The 24,125-nt window shown below is 39.8% G+C and overlaps 2 protein-coding genes across 2 annotated transcripts in view; one reads left to right on the top strand and one right to left on the bottom strand.

Moving 5' to 3' along the window:
- Positions 1-2,072: 2,072 nt before the first annotated feature.
- Positions 2,073-17,832, bottom strand: mpc1 (mitochondrial pyruvate carrier 1). The gene is made up of 4 exons (XM_088334847.1): positions 17,618-17,832; positions 13,905-14,001; positions 9,448-9,580; positions 2,073-2,708 (listed from the first exon to the last, which is right to left on the bottom strand). The coding sequence occupies exons 1-4, from the start codon at positions 17,690-17,692 to the stop codon at positions 2,690-2,692; spliced, it is 324 nt and encodes a 107-aa protein (XP_088190973.1). The 5' UTR covers positions 17,693-17,832; the 3' UTR covers positions 2,073-2,689.
- The window catches only part of LOC148368122 (THAP domain-containing protein 6-like), a 24,298-nt gene continuing 17,759 nt past the window's right edge, over positions 17,587-24,125 (top strand). Inside the window, exon 1 of the mRNA XM_088334846.1 lies at positions 17,587-18,097. Within this exon, the coding sequence (XP_088190972.1) occupies positions 18,018-18,097 (80 nt within the window). The 5' untranslated portion in view covers positions 17,587-18,017. The remainder of the gene's footprint in view (positions 18,098-24,125) is intronic.

Genomic DNA, 24,125 nt, shown 5'->3' with positions numbered 1-24,125 from the left:
ATTGACAAAAGACCCTTAATTATTTTCAAAATATAGTACAATGGAAGGCATTTTAGTTTTCTAGTTGATATTGTTACTCAGTATTTATATTTTCGTTACATTGTTGCTAATTGGTTTGACCCTCTCGGCCTTTGTTCTGAAATTGATGTAATAAAACTATTAGTTTATTGTTAAAGTCTGCAATTTAATTATTTCATAAAACAAATTAAACATGTGTAGTTCCAAACGTATTTGAACTGATTTTATTGTAATTATAAAATAACTAATATAGGGAGTATTCATTCCATGATATTTCCAAGTAGGAGTATCGATATCGCATGTCGATTTACTTGAAGCGGATCGATACCAACATTTCAGTATTGCCACCTCTATTTTAGTTAGATTGACACCTGCTGGTAAAAACGTGAAATGCACTCAATGAAAACGTCATTTTCGGTCTTCGTGAGAGTACGTCTTAATCGTCGACGAAAACAAATATTCAGCAAACTATATCTACCTGAGACCTTTTGTGAAATCAAAGTGAGTCTACTTGAAGGCACTATGACGTTTGCATAGGCAGAAAGAATAAAAATTTAAAAAAACTATTGCAATGGTTTTGAAATTTAGATGCGCTTTTTCTCTCGGTGACGTGCAGTACCAGATTTGAAAATTGACTCAGTTTTATTTACCATCTAAATGGCAGAGCAGGAAAGCAATGTAAAGTTTATCATATTTATTTGTATAGCTCTGAATAACAAGAATTCTCAAAGGACCAACTACTAATACAGTCCCCTGATCTAAAACCTACATTAGGGCAAGGAAAAACTCCAAACAGTATGAGCAAGCATTTTTTTTTCAAGTCTCAGGATTTTCTCTTTCACCAGGGCGGCATTAGCTCAGGGGGTATAGCGCTCGTCTTGGGATCAAGAGATCGCAAGTTCGAATCCTCCGTGTTATATGTCGAAGTGTCCTTGGGCAAGACACTGAATCCCTAATGCCCCCAATAAGCAGGTTGGCGCCTTGCATGGCTGCATTGCCGCTATTGGCGTGTGTCTATATAAATGCAGACCATTTACCACTTACCTCAATTGAGAGGTTGTTTGAATGCATGATGAAGAGTCAAAAAAGCTTACAAAACTACTCACCTAAAATCAGCTTCAGACATGAAATATAGGTAACTCATAAGCTATAAAAGTATGTTTTAAGCCAAGAAAACAATTCCACTGATGTTCCAGATCGAATCTCAAAGGGCAGAGCATTCCACAGCCCGAATGGAATGTTTTCAAATCTGCGGATTTCTTCTTGGCCCATGGGATCACTAGTAGTAAACCAGTATATTAAAAAAAAAACGTTTTATTGTCAAATTATAAAGTCTATCCGCTGCCCTGTTGACTAAAAGCATCAATAGATAGGTTAAACCTCCATCATAAATTAAAAAAAAAATTAAAAAAAAAATCATGTAACGAAAAAAAAATAATGGTTGGCTTCTCGTGCCTTTAGCTTGCATATACTATCACCAATTTTGGATATTTAGTGCAAGGGTGTGCACAAAATCAGAATTTGTGGTCACACTATTTCCATGAGGCAAGCGAATTGCCTGGCTCACTCTACATTTGCTCTGCATAGTAAGACATTACCTGCCAATTGCATTAATAATATTCCCAAGATGTGAAAATTCAGCAATTTTGAAAAAGCATATCCCATCATAGTGAAGTTAATGATATAGAATTAGATCAAAGAATAAATATAACCACTTAATATATTTTCAGTTTTACATTTCCAAGATGACAAGTAAGGCTGCCCGCTCTCAACTGCATCCCCTGACTGCAAACATCACTGTTTCTCTTCATATACTATTTGTTAGATATTTGTCCGTTCTCTCAGATATTGTATTTCCCTTCGGGGATGAACAAAGTATCTATCTATCTATCTATCTATCTAAACAAAAGTACTGCATAAGTGATATTCTGAATTCAAATTCCTGTTAAATCTAAAATACAGAGGAGGTAACGTTCAAGTCATTTCAGAGCACTAAAATAATGAGTAATTAAAAAGCATATAAATAAAATAAAATGCAAATAAATCATGTCATATTTACACTTGGTTTCAGCCCGTTTATTTTTACAAACTTGAAGTAGTAGTAAATTAATTAGGGACATATTGATTTGGTTATTCAATAAATTACTTTGAATGACACACACATTTCTAGACAGTATACATTTGGTCAGCAGGAACACAGGACTAAAACCTGGATATTTCATCCAGGTAGCTTCCTTATTTTACCATTTACCAATCAACTGCATATTTTCTTGGTATTTCTAGTCTAACAGTCTTAATTTTAAAATAAAATCTCAAACTCTTCATATTTCAAACTTCAGTAGTTTCCAGGGAAATATCAATAAGTTATTAATTCATGTCATTCTAGAATGGTCAGAAGAACAGCACCCAGTGGATTATACATTCACCTATGATAAACAATGTAAATATAAATTCAAGCATCAAATTCAATAAATAAATAATTTGCTTGGGTTGTGTTATAAAATTAAGCTATAATTTAATGTTTGGGATCAATAATTGTTAAAAAATGAATGACAGGGCAGTGTCAGTGACGAAGACACAAAACTTCTGTTATTTGCTGAGGGCACAGTCACACATGCACACATGTTCATGAGTCTCCTTTCAGCGGTGTGGTGGAACAGGCCAAACATTGTCACTTCTGCTTTTCTAAGCTGAAACAATAGAAAGAGGAGAGCAAAAAACATTTCTTTACATATTACATACATATCAATAATCACTTCAATAGTACAATTACCCTTCTACATACGAGATTAATTTATTCTGGCATCCTATCATTTTAAATGTATTTTCCTCATAAGAAATAACTGGAAACCAATTTATTAGTTTCCAGCTTCCCAAGATCATTCAAGTTAACTCTAAAGAGCTATAAAACACATATTCATATTCACTAAAAACACATTCAAAGAGTAATTGAACATAAAAATACTGGAACAAGTGTAATGAAATGAAATGCGCCTTCTCAGGGATGAGGCTCTCTGAAATAGTATCTCCCGCCAGCTTCTTGTAGCAACATGAAAAGTCTCTCCGTCTTGTCATGAATATTGGTTCTCAAGTTGGAAAGAACAGTGGTCGGTTGTATACCTTTCATGGCATCTTTGTTTCAAATTGTACGAAACGTAGATGATCACCGATCGTACGACTTCACTAGATGACTTACAAGAAGCTTATGTTTGTCTATTACAGTCATTCTTTGCTGTATCGCGGTTTACTTTTTGTAGTTTTGATTCTTCGCAGATTTTGATCGTACAATGCACATCGGGCATTGTGTTCTGCAGCAGACAACACACAGCAAGTCGCAGAGGGCTCCCTTTGTGTGTTGGGTGGTTGTGACTGCACATTGTGATTTACTGTCAGGATACACAAGCCTAAGATCAGTCAATGAGTCCACCTAAAACTGACTGCGGAGCATGGCGAATTTAGCGCCTAGTTATATTGAAAAAAAAAATGCTGAGGAAAGTCAGAGGATAAAATAGAAATACTCATCACCACTGGTTGTTTCATGGATTTTTATTGGGTCCGTGAAGAGACTAGGGCAGTGTCAGGAGCAAAAGCAATAGCGGTGCCTAGTACCAGGGCTAAGCTATGTAACAACTCTGACAAGCCACCCTTGATCCATTATCAGTGAAACTGATGACCTGGAGCTACAAATCGTCGGAAACGGCAACATTTGTGACTTTTGCATTTTAATCATCCCGGAGAGTGAAGATCCCAGATGCTAGCCGCTCTCTACATCATTTACTTACATTTACTTTTTTACACTTTCAAGGCCATTTTTTCAATGTTTCCAGTACCTTCAAAGGAAGAAATCCAAAGCTAATCAAAAGAATGTATTTTCATTTAACTTTAACGACTCAAATAAAGTTGCTATCTTGCTGCTAGCACATACTCTGTGGTAGTTTGAGCTGTTCCTATCTATGATCTTTTTCTCTCAGTAGGCTGCTGTACAGACATGAATTCTGCCATTCTGCTTTACGCACAGCTTGGCTACGTCACACTTGTTTACAAACACGCGGAAGCTGAGCCAAAAGAACCGCCTTTCTAAATAGAGCTGCCCTCTAGGGTGCGACAAGTAGGGTGCGGTCGCACTTCACATGACAACGCCATCATGACAAGCCTTCTTCATTTCAAATGAGATCACCCTCTTTTGTTCTAAGAAAACACCTTATCGTTTCCTTTTCCAGAACTCATGGCTAGGATCACAAAAAAGCCACAAAAAGGATATACAATGTAATGCAATGAGCTAATGCTGGCAGTGAGCAGTCTCGACGCTCTGTAATGGTAGCGTCTGAAAATCCTTGTAACTGATTTCGCTTGTGTGTGAGGCTAAACTTTCCCTAGGAAGACATCTTGTATCTCAGGTTTCGGGAACTTTTTTGATCCAAAGAGCCATAAACGCAAAAATATTTTCCTTATTTCTTTTGAGAAAGCCACACCATACATATGAAGACATAATTCAACAAAACCGCCAAATCTGTTCTGCAGACAAAAATTATTCAGCACATTTTATTTCACTGTGTGATCTTTGATGAGATAAAATCTATGAAATGATAATAATGCCAGAGCCTGTGTCCCATAATATAAATATACCATTTGAAATTTGTCTCCCTTTTGCAACTACCGTAAATTCCGGACTATTAGCCGCTACTTTTTCCCCAAACTTTCAACCCTGCGGCTTATTCAGTGATGCGGCCAATTTATGTAATTTTTCTAACGGCCGCCAGCGGCGCTCGAGTACAAAAGGTAAGATTTAGACCGGTGGAATATATGCGCCGAGGAAGACTGCAACTTCTTGGCCTGTGCATAAATTAAATTAGCGTAAACATACCCTCATCATGCAAAATGCAGAAAGAAAGGCACATGACGCATCTTTCAAGCTAAAAGCAATCGAGCAGTCCGATAAAGAAGGAAAGAGAGCTACTGCATGTAATCAGGAGTGGATGAGAGTTCCAGCGACAGTGACAGCGCGAGTGAGGCTGCGGGAGCGTGGGACGACGTCTATATGACAAAGTTTCTTTCCGACACTGAGGAAGACGACTTTGATGGCTTCAGTTCTAAGGAGGAAGATGAGAACGGTTTACCGTGATTTTTACAAGTACGGTATGTTTTTTTTACCAGACCCGTTTACTGTGTTGCGAGCGTGTTGCTACCATTAAGTGCCCTGTCACAGGCACCGTTTGGGATGAAAGTTATATTATTATTATTAAAGCTTTGAAAACTCTCTCGGTGTACCGTCTTTCTTTGTAAATATGTGTAACCATGTATAATATGTATTTGCAACTGTATATTTTTGTAATGTATTTATTTGTAATTATTTTAACACTTATTCTGATATGTTTTGCACAGGCGAATGAAAAAGAAGGGGCGGAACAAACGCAGGGTGACGGGAAGTGGGGACCGGTAAAGGTGATTGTTTGTGGATACGGCGGACAATAGTGGATCTATATTTTCCCCCCTTTACCTTTGGAAATATACACTTTTTTCCTTGGATTACTTTCAACGGGACCCGGACTCTGCAGGTCTGCATCAAACCTTAAGTACTGGTATAATTTTCCGTTTATTTTGCCGGCTATGATTTTTGGACTGTGTACTTTAATGAAGGACATTTAGTTTCAATCGCGGGACTTAAAGTCGGGCTTGGGTTATTTTGTGTTTGTGTTACATTTTTTAATGTGGGCGCATGCGGCTTACATACAGGTGCGGCTTGTGTAAGTACAAAATCGGTTTTCCTCTTAAAATGTGGTGGGTGCGGCCTATAATCAGGTGCGCTCTATAGTCCGGAATTTACAATACTAAAGAGTGTTGAAGCTCATTATGACCATCATTTTGGTAAAATATAATGCTTTCAAAACCATGCAAGCAGTTATTTTGTAAACATTGTCACGGATGGCTGCAAACGAAGATACCAGCGTATTTAACTTGAGCGCAGGCGGCGCTGGGCGAGAGGGAGTGCGCGCATTCTGTTCTGTGTATCGCTTTTCCCATTCCTCTGGCTCACCCGATCAAATTACTCTACTTGCCTTACTAAAGCTTCTGGACATTTAAAATGTTTTGTGTGGCTTTTCATTATAAAAAAAAATCTAAACATTGAACATACAATGCTTAATGAATTTCTACATACAGAATTATTTAGAGATTTACAGCCAAAACAAGGTCTATTAGTGTGACACCTTGAATGTAAACTGTAGTGAAGCTAATTTCCTGTATATACTGGACCAAACCTAACATTCACCAATTAGTATTGACTTGTAATGATTAGTATATGTACTCATGAAAAGAGCCATAGGCGTATGACCCCTATAGTACAGACGCTGCCCGACCTACAAACAAGTTAGGTTCCGAACAATCGTTCATAAGTTGAATTGTCCGTAAGTTGCTTCAGTGCTATATTTTGTATAATTTGAGTTTATATAAGTATGTTGAAGGCTTGTATAAGTAACCTGTATTATTGTATACTAAAAAACATTTAATCAAAGAATATGCTCTGTAAAAATAAATGAAGTGAGATTTTACTTACTTTTTTACTTGCGCTTCAAGAGGTCCTCCTCCGTGGTAAAAAGTGGCCGAAAAAAAAAAGCGGCCCGACCATATTCTCAAACGCATCAAGCTTTCTTATTCCACTTTCATTTCATAAGAAACTGGCTCGCCTCTTCCTTACAATTTACACGCTCTGTTTCCTCCTCCTATATCAAAGATATGGAGGTGTTAGGTATGGACTGTGTCAGCGATTGTTCAGAAACATTCTCCAGTTTCAATGATTTGTCCCTTGATAATCTAACACAGATGGTCAGTAGGGCCAAACAAACTATGTGCCTGCTTGATCCGTTTCCAGCTTCACTGGTGAAGGATCTGTTTGGGATCTTAGGACCATCAGTTTTAAATATTATTAATATATCGCTATCCTCGGGTATTGTTCCTGTAGCCTTCAAGTCTGCCGTCATTAAACCCACGCTTAAGCGACCTAACCTTGACCCAGAAAGCCTAGGTAATTATAGGCCAGTGTCAAATCTGCCATTTTTTGCGAAATTACTTGAAAAGGTCGTTGCACAGCAGCTAAATGACTTCATGTCAGAAAATAACCTTTTTGAAACTGTCCAGTCAGCATTTAGGGTAAATCATTCTACTGAGACAGCCCTTGCTAAAGTAACCAATGATCTCCTTTTAACAATAGATTCTGGTGCCTCATCAATGTTACTGCTGCTGGATCTCAGCGCTGCTTTTGATACGGTCGACCACAACATATTATTGGTTCGTCTAGAACGCATTGGTATCTCAGGAACTGTACTCTCGTGGTTTAGGTCCTACCTGTCAGACAGGATGCAATGTGTTAACTATGGCAATCTGACCTCTAAACAATCTAATGTCCCTTGTGGTGTTCCTCAAGGCTCTCTACTTGGCCCCCTTCTTTTTAGTATTTATATGATCCCGCTTGGTGACATTATCCGCAAGTATAATATTAGCTTCCATTGCTATGCAGATGACACTCAACTGTATGTGCCACTGGAAAAAACTGGACATTTAAGTTTTAGAAATCTGGAGGCTTGCCTTACTGAGATTCAAAGATGGATGTCAAATAATTTTTTACGCCTTAACCCAGAAAAAACTGAAATGTTGATTATTGGTCCAGCTCACTGTCGTCAGTTGTTTTGAAACACTACCCTGAACCTAGACAAATGTAATATCACCCATAGTGACTCGGTCAAAAATCTAGGTGTTATATTTGATCCTAATCTGTCGTTTCAGTTACACGTGAAAAATATTACTAGAATAGCTTTCTACCACCTCCGTAATATTGCGAAGATTCGTTCGATGCTGTCCCAATCAGATGCAGAGATTTTAATTCATGCGTTTATTACTTCTCGGCTTGATTACTGTAATGTATTGCTTTCTGGTCTCCCGATGTCTAGCATTAAAAGTTTGCAGCTGGTTCAGAATGCGGCAGCTAGACTTTTGACTAGGACCAAAAAGTTTGAGAATATTACTCCTATATTGGCCAACTTGCACTGGCTCCCAGTCCACTTAAGATGTGACTTTAAGGTTCTCTTATTAACATATAAATGTTTGCATGGGCTTGCACCCTCTTATCTCTCCGATTTGATTTCCCCCTATGTTCCTGCACGGAGTCTGCGCTCGGAAAATGCCGGTCTACTCGTGACTCCAAGAGCCAAGAAGTCTGCGGGCTCGAGAGCGTTCTCCATCCGGGCCCCGGTGTTATGGAACGCCCTGCCTCTGGAGATAAGATCTGCAACCTCAACGGAAGTTTTTAAATCGAGGCTTAAGACACACTACTATTCCAAAGCATATGATTGATGCCCACCTCATATTCTGTTTTGTCCTGTCTTTTTCCGACGCCTGCCTGGCTGATACGAAGGAGAAGGATCAGCGGACCGGCGTCTGACCTGCAGCATGTCAACCCCTACATTTACCAGCTGGCAGAGACAGGAGGCAGCGTCATGGCCGTCATAGACTTTCTGGACTGGTTTGCAGGCTGGGGGCGTCGTTGATGTCATGCACTTTCCGGACATTTTCAACATCTTACCTAATGTTTACTATTATGTGTACAGTAATGCTAATTGTAATTCACCCTGGTCAATCCTGGAAGGGGGATTACCACATGTGAGGTCCTTTCTCAAGGTTTCTCTTTTCTCCTCACACTGAGGTTTTTGAGTTTTTCCTTGCCCGCATGCTGGTTTAAGATCAGGAATTGTGTAATTTTGTAACTGTAATCCTGTGCAGTCCTTTGAGACATTTTTGTGATTAAGGGCTATATAAATAAATTTGACTTGACTTGACCAACTATATTGAATCGATGCACGAAATATTAAACAATAAAAATGTCAAAGTTCTTAATGCGCTGGAGATAGTGTAGGCGTAGAATGTGAGGTGCGCATGAATGATGTCAGTAGGGCGACGAATGTCGCGAGAGTTGGTGCAAGAGTGTAGGCGACCGCGCGAGAGTTAAGTTTTGGAGAGAGTTTGGTGTGTTTACAAAGAGACCGTAAGTGTCTGAGTATTTTTTCATGAAAGAGGAGCAATCCATTACTCACAAAAAAACGACACACTCCATTTGTGGCAGCGGTGGGATTACGAGCCGGTGAAGGAGAGATGTTTACATCCGAATTAGGAAGGGAAAGCTGAATTTTTCACTTCCGGGTGGATGTTGAGTGATATTTTTCGACATCCTGAAAAACAATGATCATATCTGCCGGAATCCGTGAGTCGAATGTACGTAAGTCGGGAGGCGTCTGTATCTAAAATTTCTTGCATCTCAAGTAGCTCGTATGTAAAGGGGTCACTGTACTATGGTTTTCCTTCCAACAGCAGAATTTAAAAATTACTTTGAAAAATTTAACATTTGTCTCAACAGGTGGCTTGAAAACATAACAGACTTACTTGTACTTGATGAGGCGACCACCCTGCATCAACTGTGCAGCCTCGTTAGTAAGGTGGCAAGCAAATAGCAGCCAGTTGCGAGGTTGCACCTTGTAGGCAAACCGCATGAAGAGTAGTGAATAACAACACAGAGCTGAGAAGCAAAGGGAAGACACAAGCACAAATTGACTAGAGAGGCGGCAAGGAGCATTATTCTCATCTCGTTAGCTGCACCGCTTATCCTCAGTAGGGTCGCGGGGGTGCTGGAACCCATCCCAGCAATCATCGGGCAGTGGGCAGGGGACACCCTGAACTGGTTGCCAGCCAATCGCAGGGCACACAGGGACAGACAACTCGCTCGCTCATATACACCTAGGGACAATTCGGACCGGCCAATCCACCTGAAATGCATGTCATGTGGGAGGAAACCGGAGTGCCCGGAGGAAACCCACCCAAGCACGGGGAGAACATACAAATTCACAGGAAGTCCAGTAGCTGGAGTTGAACCCACACCGGAAGTTCCCAAGACCTTAGAACTGTGCCGCACTGCGCCGCCGTGATGCCCCGCATTATTCTTCTTATCATTATTATTCTGAGCCACTGAGCATGTTATATTAATGCAAATAAGAGTGAATTGAATTTTTGGGTGACGGTGAGTGTTGTAGTACCACTTTAGTCCAGCAGAAGGTTTCTCAAGATAGTTTTAATGACCAAACTGGCATGAGGCAGTCAAACGCTACAAAGTTTACAATTTTCAAGAAAACAGAAATATAGAGAAAGTAAAATGAAAATAAATAAATAAAGTAAAATTAAAAATAATAATGATGATATAGTTAACTCAACAAGTATGGCAGATTTCTTAAGCCCCAGAGTGAAATATTTGACAACTAGATGAAACAGTTTTCTAATGTGAACAAAAACCAGTGTCACGCATCACAGCGTAGCAGAAAGACATCAGGCAAACATGTTGGCGACTACTAGTTATGGATTCCTGTATGTAAAAAAAATACCAATTTCTCAGCCTATGTTTTTTTTCATATAAAAATTAATATTGGGATGATAGTTCATGTGTTTTTTTTCCCTGGTATTCAACCCAATGTTTTGTTTTGTTTTTTACTAAAAGTTTTTGGGACCAGTAGGAGCCACTGAATATTACACACTGTCCCTTTAAGCATATTATATGACAATTGCACATTGCGATTGTTTATCATAATGAATTATTTAACAAAAACAACATTTGACAACATTTTTAAGAGAGGGTTTGTATTTTTGATATCTTTTTGTGGATCTCTTTTTTTTGCTACGCATAAAATGAAATGTATTTCTCTTTCTTCGCTTTTGTTTTGTATGATAAATCCAAATGTAATATGATCTTTGGATAAGTTAATAGGAAAATGATTTCTTAAATAATTTCAGGTGTATGGCATTCATATGTATTTATTTTTGTTTATTGTTAAGTTATTTGACAAACACTTGAATTTTTTAAAATAGTTTTAAACCCGCTGAACTTTTTGCCAGCCAGTCGCAGGCACTAGCCAATGAAGGGGATTCAAAGTTTGCAAGCACCACACTATGCCACACCAACTGTGTGAGCTCATGGAGTCGTCATACCGGAATCTGTAGACATAGTCCCAGAGTCAACAAACGAGAAGGAAATTAAGCTTTCACTGAAGAAGGGCGCTACATGACTTGCTTGGACCTATTTTGGTATTTTGGAAGCGGACGTGGAACAGAAGAAAAACGCCTGTTGCAGAATTTGGTTTTGCGCAGTCGCTAGGTCCAGAGGAAACAAGTTATTTATACCAGCACCTTAAAAATGATCACAAATTACAATACACGGCATGTCAAATGATTACACGTAAAAGATGAAGAAGGTGCATATACAAGTGGACTGGGAGGTAAACAAACCTCAATCAAGGCAGCATTTGCGCCCCTTCACGCCGTACAGAAAAAGTTTGCGAAGGCACAAAGAAATAACTAATCCTGTGACTTTAGCTAAAAATGTATAATAGTGTCCAACCCCAAAATTGCCTTATAGTTTGGAGGTAACACGTTTTATTTATGCAAGTAAATAAGTGAAATGTTTTAATAAGAGTAATAAATAGTAGCAGCAGTACAGGGAGTGCAGAATTATTAGGCAAGTTGTATTTTTGAGGATTAATTTTATTATTGAACAACAACCATGTTCTTAATGAACCCAAAAGTCTCATTAATATCAAAGCTGAATATTTTGGAAGTTGGAGTGGGGCTTTTTTAGTTTTAGCTATTTTAGGAGGACATCTGTGTGTGCAGGTGACTATTACTGTGCATAATTATTAGGCAACTTAACAAAAAACAAATGTATACCCATTTCAATTATTTATTTTCATCAGGGAAACCAATATAATAGCTCAACATTCACAAATATACATTTCTGACATTCAAAAACAAAACAAAAACAAATCAGTGACCAATATAGCCACCTTTCTTTGCAAGGACACTCAAAAGCCTGCCATCCATGGATTCTGTCAGTGCTTTGATCTGTTCACGATCAACATTGCGTGCAGCAGCAACCACAGCCTCCCAGACACTGTTCAGAGAGATGTACTGTTTTCCCTCCTTGTAAATCTCACATTTGATGAGGGACCACAGGTTCTCTATGGGGTTCAGATCAGGTGAACAAGGAGGCCATGTCATTAGTTTTTCTTCTTTTAGACCCTTTCTTGCCAGCCACGCTGTGGAGTACTTGGATGCGTGTGATGGAGCGTTGTCCTGCATGAAAATCATGTTTTTCTTGAAGGATGCGGACTTCTTCCTGTACCACTGCTTGAAGAAGGTGTCTTCCAGAAACTGGCAGTAGGACTGGGAGTTGAGCTTGAGTCCATCCTCAACCCGAAAAGGCCCCACAAGCTCATCTTTGATGATACCAGCCCATACCAGTACCCCACCTCCACCTTGCTGGCGTCTGAGGCGGACTGGAGCTCTCTGCCCTTTACCGATCCAGCCACGGGCCCATCCATCTGGCCCATCAAGACTCACTCTCATTTCATCAGTCCATAAAACCTTAGAAAAATCCGTCTTGAGATTTTTCTTGGCCCGGTCTTGACGTTTCAGCTTGTGTGTCTTGTTCAGTGGTGGTCGTTTTTCAGCCTTTCTTACCTTGGCCATGTCTCTGAGTATTGCACACCTTGTGCTTTTGGGCACTCCAGTGATGTTGCAGCTCTGAAATATGGCAAAAGTGGTGGCAAGTGGCATCTTGGCAGTTGTACGCTTGACTTTTCTCAGTTCACGGGCAGTTATTTTGCGCCTTGGTTTTTCTACACGCTTCTTGCGACCCTGTTGACTATTTTGAATGTAACGCTTGATTGTTCGATGATCACGCTTCAGAAGCTTGGCAATTTTAAGAGTGCTGCATCCCTCTGCAAGATATCTCACTATTTTTGACTTTTCAGAGCCTGTCAAGTCCCTCTTATGACCCATTTTGCCAAAGGAAAGGAAGTTGCCTAATAATTATGCACACCTAATATAGGGTGTTGATGTCATTAGACCACACCCCTTCTCATTACAGAGATGCACATCACCTGATATGCTTAATTGGTAGTAGGCTTTCGAGCCTATACAGCTTGGAGTAAGACAACATGCATAAAGAGGATGATGTGGTCAAAATACTCATTTGCCTAATAATTCTGCACTCCCTGTAGTGTTAATAACTTAGCAGGTATGGTGGGTTTGAATTGATACTAGAATATGTTTTTGCACTGATTATCATGCTGCAGTAGCACATAGAAAATGTTATATTACACTAATTGTAGAGATGTCGCAGATACAGCTTTAAAAGTGAGAGGATTATTTTTTTGTGTGCAATGTTTACCTTTTATAGTGTGGAAATGTTCTTACATTTCTTAAAAAGTTCATTTTTTTTTCTTTCGAATATTATTTATGTTAGTGTGCAATGTTTACTTTTTTTATGGTGAATTTGGATGAATACCTTTCTTGCACTGATAACCATGCTGCAGTAGCACATGGTAAATTTTGGATTTCACTAATTGCAGACATGTCATGATTACAGCCTTAAAAGTGTGTTGATTATTTTTAGTGTACAATATTTACCTTTTTATAGTGTGCACAATTTTTTGTTGTCGTCGTTGTTTACTTTGTTTGGTGTGGGTTATTTTAAGTGCTTACATTGCATCTTTTATAATGTGTAAATGTTCTTGATTTTTTTAAGAGTTCATTATTTCCTTTTTTCAAATGTTCCTTTTCTTCATTTGTATAGCCCTTAATCACAAGGAGTCTCAAAGGGCTGCACAGACCACATATTATTGCAAACTAGAGACTATTATTTATTAAATTTATATATATTTATTTATATTATAATCATTATTTCCGCACAAAACTTGTTAGAACAGCTAAATTAAAAGAACTATACCTTCTCGGAATACAAAAACAATGTAGGTCATACAGCTGTATATACCGTGGAATGCATGCATGAGACTCACCGAAAGTCATTCTGCCACTGATGATCTCAGGGCTCTTTTTCATGTCACTAAAGGCGGCTATAGGGAGGCCCCAGTTTGCTACAGGACCCCAGAAATGCTGCAAGAAAACATACACAATAAAAAAATACTTTAAATTAAGAATCACTCAAATTATACAAATGCAAAACAATAATGTGGAAATATTTTGAAATATACAAAATGATTTAAAAGAAATGTTGGTACTAGAAACATCTCATACTTTCGAATAATAAATATTACCTGGGGAAAAAAACATTTTGAATCGTGGAAGTCTAATAAATATAAACAAAGCTTACCGTGCTAGTTAATGTTTTGAATTATTTGGGGCCACATAGAAAAGGAGAAAGAAACAGAAGGTTAGACCAATGTATACTTCAGTAAAGTTTCACAAATATGTGCCACACATTACCACATATATTGGTAATAGGTATCCTGCATTTCATTCTTTCTTGCCGTTTTAATGTCCCTGTAAATTAATTTCCCTGTAATCACTACTTCTTCTACTGGAAACTATGCAAATTATACGCTTGTGAAAATGAAGGATATGCGATCAGGGTTTCCTTGACTTCATGGTTGTCAAGTTATTCCCTGTGTTCAAAATTGATCCAATTTGAAACTAGCTTATACTAGAATGGCAGTGCGCTGTAAAGCACCAGACACATTAAGATGCAAAATCCTTTTTTGGGTGGCATTTCCCTTCTTGGCAGGGTCATTGGCACAAGAGAATGGAAAGCCGAAAGAGTAAGCCTGAGCCCAAATTTGGAGACTAAAATCCTGAAATGGGGGTACGAATATCCCATTATATATATATATATATATATATATATATATATTTCATTGTCTACATAAATATTGTTTTGAAAAAAGTCACCCCAGTATACAATTAATTCATTGAGAAAACAAAAGAAAACTGGAGAATGAAAGTTGAAAAACGGCTGTGAAGCCATCCTCTTGTTTTTTTTTTTTATTATTAAATACTGAACCAAAAAAAAAAAAAACAAGTGCCAAGGCATCTTTTTTTGCATTTTAGACATCTTTGGTAACCTCCCTTGCTGCCTTTAAAAGATGGTGGTCATATCTAAACTCCTTCCCCCTTTTTCTTGGGTAGAAAGACACACAGACTAACATATACTGTACTGTATATGCGTACTTCGATCCAAACGAAAACATTATCAACACCCTTGAGTTGCTTGCGGGTGATGAAAAAAAAAAAAAAAAAAAAAAAAAAAAAAAAAAAATATATATATATATATATATATATATATATATATATATATATACGTCCTTCCAAGACCCCAGGGACGACCAAGGACATGCTGGAGAGACTGTCTCTAGGCCAGTGATTTTCAATAGAGGTAAGATTTATGGCCCGAGCCCGAACCCGAACCCGAACCCGAGGCAATTTCGGGCCGGGTCGGGCCCTGAAATGTCAGTCATACGGTCGGGTCGGGTCGGGTTCGGTCCTGCTTTTTTTTTTTTTTTTTTTTTTTTTTTTTTTTTTTTTTTAATTAATTAATAATGTGTTAAATGTTCATTAAAAATATATACTTAAACTATGTATGGATACTAGACCAAGGAATACTTGTTATAAAATAAATAATTTGGATAAAACGGAGAAGGAGCTGTAATCGCTATTTTTCCGACTCCTATGGAAATTCCTCCCCCCCTCCGATTTTAAATGAAAAAAAACAACAATTTGTTTACACCGCGGGATCCAATGCAACCAGGGTTTCATTCACAATAAAAAAGACATTACATACGGATATTATAGTAAATCAAATAAATATTATTTGTGTACAATTAGTTGTGATTGCGGAAATCATAGCGTACAGTGACGTTGGTGACTTTTCCATCCGCGTTAACAAACGCATTTTGTAAAATACGATCGCGCTTTATTGTTTAAATAAACGCGATCTCCCAATGATTATAATTAGCTCGCTTTATTTTGTTTTAAAGCGTATTATATAGAATACGATCGCTTTTGTCGGAAGCGTACATTGACGTTGGTGACATTTTCATCCGCGTTAAAAAACGCAATTTGCAGAATACGATCACGCTTTATTGTTTAAATAAACGCGTTATATAGACTAGGATCTCCCAATGATTATAATTAGCTCGCTTTATTGTTTTAATAAGCGTTTTATATAGAATACGATCAGGGGGGGGGGGGGGGATTTGCATAGGAGTCGGCACAACACGTCAACATCCCCTCTCAATGAAAGTGCTGCGCTAAAATCTTAAAGGCGTACTACTACTGCTGCTGTGGATTATGGCCCAATGATCAAGTCGTCAAAATGACGGACGCCTTTAAATGTTTTCGCTACCTCAAAAAAAAAACCGTCAATGACAGATTGCAGTGCAGACACAGAAATATAAAAGATGTAAATGTTTATACAGTTTTATTTAACTTAGGCCTAGATGTTGTAACAAAAGGCAGAGTTTAATTTGTTATCATAAATCACCCCTCCTTATAAATAAAATATGTAATTTCGGGCCCCCTCGGGCCGGGCCAGCAAATCCAGTTAATTAGTCGGGCCGGGTCCGGGTCGGGTTTAATACCCCCCGGGCCTGCGTCGGGTTCGGGTGCTTTTTTTGGGCCCGATCTTACCTCTAATTTTCAACCACTAGTGTGAGACATTGTCAGGTCTGCCGTGAGAAACGATCCAATGTCACTTTTTAAAATTTTATAAAACATTTATTAATAATTTTCTGCAAATATCATGTCATTGTCAAGTGCATGTGCTGTAAAAACTGGGGCATTATAAATCATATTGTAATTAAACATACTGTTCAGTGTCATTTTATAAACTTTTGGGTCAAAAAAATTCCAATGTAAAAAACATGCCCTGGCTCGAAAAAGGTTGAAAAACACTGGTCCAGGCTGCCCTGGGAACACCTCGGGGTACCGTCGGATGAAAGTCTGGGCTTCCCAGCGAGTCTTCGGCCCACGCGACCCGACCCAGGATAAGCAGAAAAAAAATGATGGAAGGATGGGTGTAATATTAACATTTATAGTTTGAAATAGCATTTTTTGTTTCAAAAACAGTGAGCAAATAAAGGACAAATATTCATTTAGATCTGCAAGAACTTGGTGCTTTGAACTCCCGAACTGGAAGGTGACAGTTCCATACCTGTCAACCTCCACGGCTCCATGCCCGTACAAAGTGTCGTATTTTCCCGTACAAAATAATCGTACACCATATTTTTTTTCGGAGTGATTCATGATGGGAAATGCCCAGGCGGCATGCATGCGATTGACAAATTTGCGTTTTTCCTTACAGATTTACTTGCACGTCGTACTCGTCTTAAAATGCATAAAAACGAACTATGTAGGGCAAAACCGTACAGGTTGACAGGTATGCAATTCGATAAATAGCAATGTTAAAACTGACGGATTCCTTGAGCTAAAATTTATCTGTGACGTCTCTCAGTTTGGAAAAAAAGGCAAACACTCATCAAGGATTGCCCTGCTTAGTTGAAATAAAAGAGGCATGTAAAAATTGATTATTTTAGGTAATTATTCACTCGCCAACCTTTGCAAGTATCTTGCTATAGTTAAAACGTGTTTATTCTTTAGGCCATAAATAAAAAAGCAAAATAAGATGTCGGCATTTGGAAAACACCTTCAAAGGCTGATAATTAAGCGCGACACGTAACAAGCTAGGCAGCTACATTAGCACACAAGCTTTTGCTACATACCTCATTAAATATTCCCTGAATTCTTTACTCTTCAGGTGATCTATCACTTTGCGTGCAATTGGCCCAGCCATGATTCAAAACTTATCTCACTTTCTAATTCAATAGACGGTTTAACTTGCGTTGAAGGGCGACGAGTAAAGGACGCCCGGTCAAGATTCCAACCAACCCCAATCGCCACAGAAGGAACAACCCCTGGAATTACGACAATGTCTCAAAAATGCTTGACGGCAGCATTTTGCCATTAAGCAACATGGTCGACGTCATCTGCAGACGCGACATTATTTTATCTAGTTGAGCTTCATGCTTCCCGTTAGGCTAAGCTAGTAGGGGCAAAACTACATCGAGGGGTGTCTCTGCTTTCGGAGATAACGACAAATTTAAAGACAAATTGACGGAATGCCTGCACATTGTTCTGCAATTGGTTGCAAGCAACGTCGCACTGCCGAATCAAAAAAACAAGGGATAACCTTTCACAGGTAAGAATTGCTGCTGACATTCGTTTCGTTATAAAATGTATTTGTTCTAACAGTGTCTGAATCAAAGGTGGGTAGTAAAGAGTTTCATTTACTCCATTACATTTACATTATGAAGTTTTGGGACATGTTGTATGTCTGGGAGTATTTTTAAATCACTATCACTTTTACTCTTATTTAAGTAGATTTGTGAATAAGAAACCTTTCTTACTCCGCTACATTGAAGCCATTTCTTAATAACTTAAACCCTCTCCACTTAAATACGCACTATTCCCCGAGTACTTCGCTTGCTTTTTTTCTCTTCTGTGTCCCGAGTGAGAACCACAGTGCAGCCCAAGCCCGGCCCCTTCTAATGATACTGCCTCAAGATTGACGTCCTTACTATATTAACGAATTAAAGAATGTTTAATTGTCTTAATTGTTGTGTATGTAGTAGGGTTGTAGTAGGATTCAGAGACAGGCACGGACGGTACATTCATAGAGTGTTTACTTAACTTCTTCTTCGGTAGTTCTCAAGCACAAGTACAAGGCTGCGCATTAGTATACAGCGACACCGCAGAAAGGGGAGTGTATTACACGACACCACATATTCCCTTTTTGTTAGAATAGGACACAAACAGTAGCATGAATCTAAAATACGCAATAACTCTTCGGTAAGTATAAGCTTATAGAAAACATACATTTCAATATTCATTACCAGATTAGAGGTAAATATTTATCAAAGGTAAGCAATATTGTAAGGAACTATACTGTCAATATCGGTAAGCAAAAGTGTGTAAACCTTGTAAACTTAAGCAGACTGTATGAAGATCACATCATAAACAAACATGACAAATTTTTTAAACAATGAACATTCATCATGTCTTTTTTTTTTTTTTTAAACATCACCACATCTTTCTGTATCTTTTTTTTTTTTTAAGTCACGTAATCTTGAAGCCATGCAGGAGCATGTCGTATTCTCTGTGCACTCGGAGAGGGATGTGGTGAGGGCAGTTTCAGGTTCAGGTGGCTCAGCACCTTGGTCGCTTGGCAGGAGGCAAGCATCATTATCAGGAGGCTGTTGCGCTGAAGCAGCAGCACAGGTGGAAGAATGGGCAAGGTGGAAAGCATTCCACACCTTTCCATCAGACAGCAGATAAGTGGCTGGACCCTTTTGGGCTACCACTGTCAGTGGCTTGGTGAACTTTGAGTGTCCTTTGGCAATGATTCCAGGTTTGCGGATGCGAACCGCAGAGCCAATCTGGAAGCTGGGTGATTTTGCACCGCGACTTTTGTCGGTGTATCGTTTGGACTTCCGTTGTTTGTTTTGTATGGTTTGTAGCATGTTGCCTTTGTCAGCAGTGGGACGCATTGAGTGAAGACCTGTGATGTGAAGCTTTGTATTCAGTGGTCTACCATGCAACAGTTCAGCGGGGGATACTGAAGTCACGGCATGTGGCGTGGCTCTGTAAGTCTGTAAAAACTCAGTGAAGAAGGCTTTCAGTGGTTTACCTTCGATGTTGGCTGTTTGTAGACAGTCCTTGAAGACTCTGTTGAAACGCTCAATTTCACCGTTGGCTTGTGGGTAGTACACAGAGCTGCGACGGTGTGTGATGTTCCTGTCACTAAGGAATGCTTCAAACTCGGTCCACACGAACTGAGGGCCATTGTCAGTAACAATTTCCTGTGGATTACCTTCTCTGCTAAACACAATGGAAAGAAAAGTCATAACAGAGGCAAAAGTAACATTTGAGCAGAAGGCAATCTCAGGCCATCGGCTGTAATAGTCAATGAGGGTGATGGCGAAGCGGCAATCAGCAGGCGCAGAGTGAATAGGACCAACAATGTCCACAGCAACCTTTTCCCAGGCAGCAGTTGGGGTAGGCACAGGCTGTAATGGGGCAGTACGTGTGGTTGCGGTTTTGTCATGCTGCAAGCAGGTGGTGCATGATTTGATGGCGAGCTCAACCTGAGAATCCATTCCAGGCCACCAGTACATGTCTCTCAGTCTTTGTTTTGTGCGGACAATCCTTTGGTGTGTAGCATGAGGAAGTTGGATCATTTTTTCCTGTAGCTGTTGAGATATCACAACACGATGAGTGCCACGCACAATGACACTGTTCTGCAAGGCAAGCTCATTTTGCACACGGAAGTATGGCACAATGAGGGGGTCAAGGCCTTTTGCAGTACGAGGCCATCCCTTCTGCATGTAGTGTCGCACCTTCTGTAGCACTGGACATTCCTCACACGCACTGGAGAGCTCATCAGCAGTGACTGCAGCAAAATCAGGAGACACAGCAGCCACAATCTCCATGATGCCATCATTTTCCAGTTTCGTCAGCTCTTCCGACACCTTGTCACGCACGGCATATTGAAGTCTGTGTAGCTTTGCTGGACTGGAGGGACGTCTGCACGCACTTTAACTTTGTGTATAAAACCTGTAGCAACGCCTAAAGCATTTGTAGTGTTGACAGAGTGACTCATCTCCGATGCAGCAGGTGTAATCTGCCCATCTTGTATGTAGAGGCGAAGTGCAGTGAACAGGTCCATTCCCAGTAGTGGAGTACCGTCAGGAACTATGTAGAAGTCAAGTCAAGTCGATATGAAAGCATTCAGCTGCTGTGCCACTACTTTTTCGAGTACTTTAGAGAGGAACGGTAGGTTTGACACAGGTCTGTAATTACTTAATATTTCTGGATCAAGGTTGGGTCGTTTCAGTGTGGGTTTAATAACGGCGGACTTAAAAGCTGCTGGAACTACACCTGAGGAGAGTGATATGTTTATAATATTTAGAACTGAAGGTCCAAGGACGCCAAAAAGACTTTTAATAAGTGAACCTGGGAGCGGGTCGAACTGGCAAGTTGTCGGTTTGGCCGCATTTAACACCTGTTTGAGATCATCAAGTGACAGTTCACTAAAACCGGCCATTTTCCCAAGGCAGCCACCCTGTCGTGCATCTGTAAATTTCAGTCCTTTAATATGTGTGGTATTAATATTTTCTTTAGCAATTTCTTCCTGTATGCATTGAATCTTCTTAGTAAAGAAGACCATTAAGTTCTGAGCAGAGTGTGTCGAACTATCTGCGATAGTCTGTTGCCTTGTAAGCGATGCTACAGTGTCAAAAAGGGCTTTGGGGTTGTTCTTTTGAGACGCAATCACCTTCGAAAGGTAGGCCGATTTTGCAGAGGCAAGGGCTGCTTTATACTTTAATAAGCTGTCACACCAGGTTTGATGGAAAACCTCAAGCTTGGTAGCGCGCCATTTTCTTTCCAATTCCCTGCATTCTTGTTTAAGGGTTCTAGTTTCATCAGTAAACCAAGGCGTGCGTCTTTTAGGACGTTATTTTAGTTTTATGGGCGCTATTGAATCCAGCACACTAGTCAGGGTGGTATTGAACTCATTCTTGAGTGAGTCAATCGAGCCATTGTATGTAGGAAAGGACGCAACTGCTCCAGGAAGGAGTTCAAAGAGCTCAGAAACTGTGCCAGTGCTTATATTGCGTCCGCTAAATACTTCAGCTTTTTTAACACTACACTTAGCTAGCACCTCAAATGTTACTAAATAATGATCCGAGATAACGGTAGTACACGGTAACACCATAATGTTTGAGGTTAAAACTCCTCGAGTCAGAATCAAGTCTAGCGTGTTCCCATTTTTATGGGTTGGCAGATCAACCAGTTGATTAAAGCCAAATGCATCAATTAGAGACCTAAACGCAATAGTAAGTGAATTGAGTGGGGAGTTCATATGAATGTTAAAGTCTCCCATAATTATAATTTTGTCTGCATAGGTTACTAGTTCAGACAAAAGTTTAGCAAATTCGTCTAAGAAAGTTGTGTATGGCCCAGGTGCACGATAGATAGTCATTACATAAATTGACAATAGAGAGGACCGCATCACAAGAGCCTCAAACGCCTTGTAATTATTAGAGGTACGTGGATTAAATTTGAGCGATTTTTCAGAAATTAGCGCAACACCACCACCCCTTTTCAACGTGCGTGCTATATGGCTACTCTCGTAGTCTGGGGGAGAAGCATAATTTAGCGCTAAGTACTCATCCGGGCGTAACCAAGTTTCACACAGACCCATACAGTTAAGTTTATAATCACGAATAATGTTATCAACAAGTAAAGCTTTTGGAGCAAGCGATCTAATATTTAACAGACCAAATTTCAGCTTTGCTGAATCATTTGACTTAGCTGAACTCTTTGTAGTCTTTGTCGAAATCTTCAAAAGCTGCCGCTCTTGTGGCTTTTCGTGTGGGTTGTCCGGCGAGGGATGAATGGTGGAATTAGTTACATCCTCGCGTCCTTCCTCGCGTCCATCTTGCTGCTTAGACTTCGCACGCTTCACACATCTACCTGCACGGCAACCACGCTTCTGTTTTCTGTCCTTACGGTGCCGTTGTCGTCGTTTATTAAGCGGAATAGCAGTCCACAAGGATGCCGGGTCTCTTTGAAGTTCGCTCGGTATATCATAGGCGGTATAAAAAGTGCCCGAAAAGTCGAAATTTAGACGCCCACCCAACCGAATAAGTTCTCCCTACTGTAAGTATTTTTGGCCACACATGTGTCCAAAAGTGAAAGCAAAAAAGACAAGAGAACGGCAATAAATAGAAGATTAGCTGGAGAGCAACGAGCCGCAAGCATGTATCCATGCGCCGCCATGTTGAAGTCAGTATGTGCACTCTGGTTGCAGTATGTAGCAGTAAGTTGAAGACAGCCCAACACTGGAATTGGCTTCTTCATGTAGGTCACCAGACGTACAGTAGGCTTTGAGAGAGGCAAGTCAGTCAAGTCAAGTCATTTTTATTTGTATAGCCCTTAATCACAATTAGTCTCTAAGGGCTTCAAGTGCATGAATGATTGTCTGTAAATTCTCTCTGGCAGAATTGAGACTGCTGAACCAGTGTCCACAAGCAGGTCAGTAGTAATAGACTGTTCATCATTCGCATGGAGAGCAACTGTACACGTATGGCGCTTTGGGACTGCAGCTGTAGGGGCTACATGACACACAGTAAGTTCTGGGACAGTAACTTCTCTCACTGATTGGGTAGGAATTGAGCTGCGGCACACTTTACTAAAATGTCCAATTTTTACATTGGTTGCATTTTGCATTTTTAGCAGGGCATTTGGGGTCATTTGCTAGATGAGAGTTGGAGACACAACGGTAACAGGTTTTGTGTTGATTCCTTTTATCTCTCGAGCGCTTTGTATGCGTACTGCTCTGATTCCTTTTATCTGTTTGTTGCACAAGCTTCACAGGAACGTCGGGCACGTGCACAGGAGCAATAGCATTAGCTTCTGACATAGCGGATTCGATTAGTGTAGCAATAGCGATCACTTTGTCAAGTTTTATGTCCGTTTCCAACAGCAAGCGTTCTCTGATTCTCGAAGAGGACATCTTCTCAATGAATTGATCCCTAATCATATCATCAGCAAACGTGCCAAAGTCACAGTTAGCAATTAATTCCCTCAATGCGGCAATGAACTGAGCAGTGGTCTCGCCCGGTCTCTGAGCACGCCGACGGAACTTGGTACGCTGAGCAACGACATTAATCTTCGGTACAAAGAAAGTTTCTAGCGCATCACAGGCGGATTTGTAAGAAGTGCCAGTGTCGGGAAGGGAAAGAAAAATTCTCTGCCCTTCTGTGCCTTAACAGTGCAGGAGTAGTGCGCGTTTTCGTTTGTCCGGCATTTCGTTAGCAGTCAATGCTAGCAGGTAATTTTCGAACATCTGAATCCACGTGGTGTACAACATCGTAGGCTCACCCGGGGTTTCAAGCAAAGCAAGGGGTTGTGAGATTCCGATCCAAGTCATCCTTGTCGTCAATATGTTGTGTATGTAGTAGGGTTGTAGTAGGATTCAGAGACAGGCACGGACGGTACATTCATAGAGTGTTTACTTAACTTCTTCTTCGGTAGTTCTCAAGCACAAGTACAAGGCTGCACATTAGTATACAGCGACACCGCAGAAAGGGGAGTGTATTACACAACACCACATTAATAATATTGATAAATGCAATAAAGATATTCTATTTTTGATGTCATTT

This window comes from Urocampus carinirostris, chromosome 4 (assembly GCF_059441175.1).
Source record: "Urocampus carinirostris isolate Australia breed hairy pipefish chromosome 4, RoL_Ucar_1.0, whole genome shotgun sequence".
In the NCBI taxonomy this organism is placed as follows: domain Eukaryota; kingdom Metazoa; phylum Chordata; class Actinopteri; order Syngnathiformes; family Syngnathidae; genus Urocampus; species Urocampus carinirostris.
The sequence above is the reverse complement of the archived record's forward strand: the minus strand, read 5'-3'. Positions and strand labels throughout refer to the sequence as shown.

Coding starts and splice junctions, on each gene's coding strand:
- mpc1 (XM_088334847.1), bottom strand. CDS start 17,692: ATGGCTGGGCCAATTGCACGCAAAGTGATAGATCACCTGAAGAGTAAA. Junction 14,002..17,617: donor GGGAATATTTAATGAGGTAT/GTAGCAAAAGCT, acceptor GTTTTCTTGCAG/CATTTCTGGGGTCCTGTAGC. Junction 9,581..13,904: donor CAGTGGCAGAATGACTTTCG/GTGAGTCTCATG, acceptor TTTGCTTCTCAG/CTCTGTGTTGTTATTCACTA.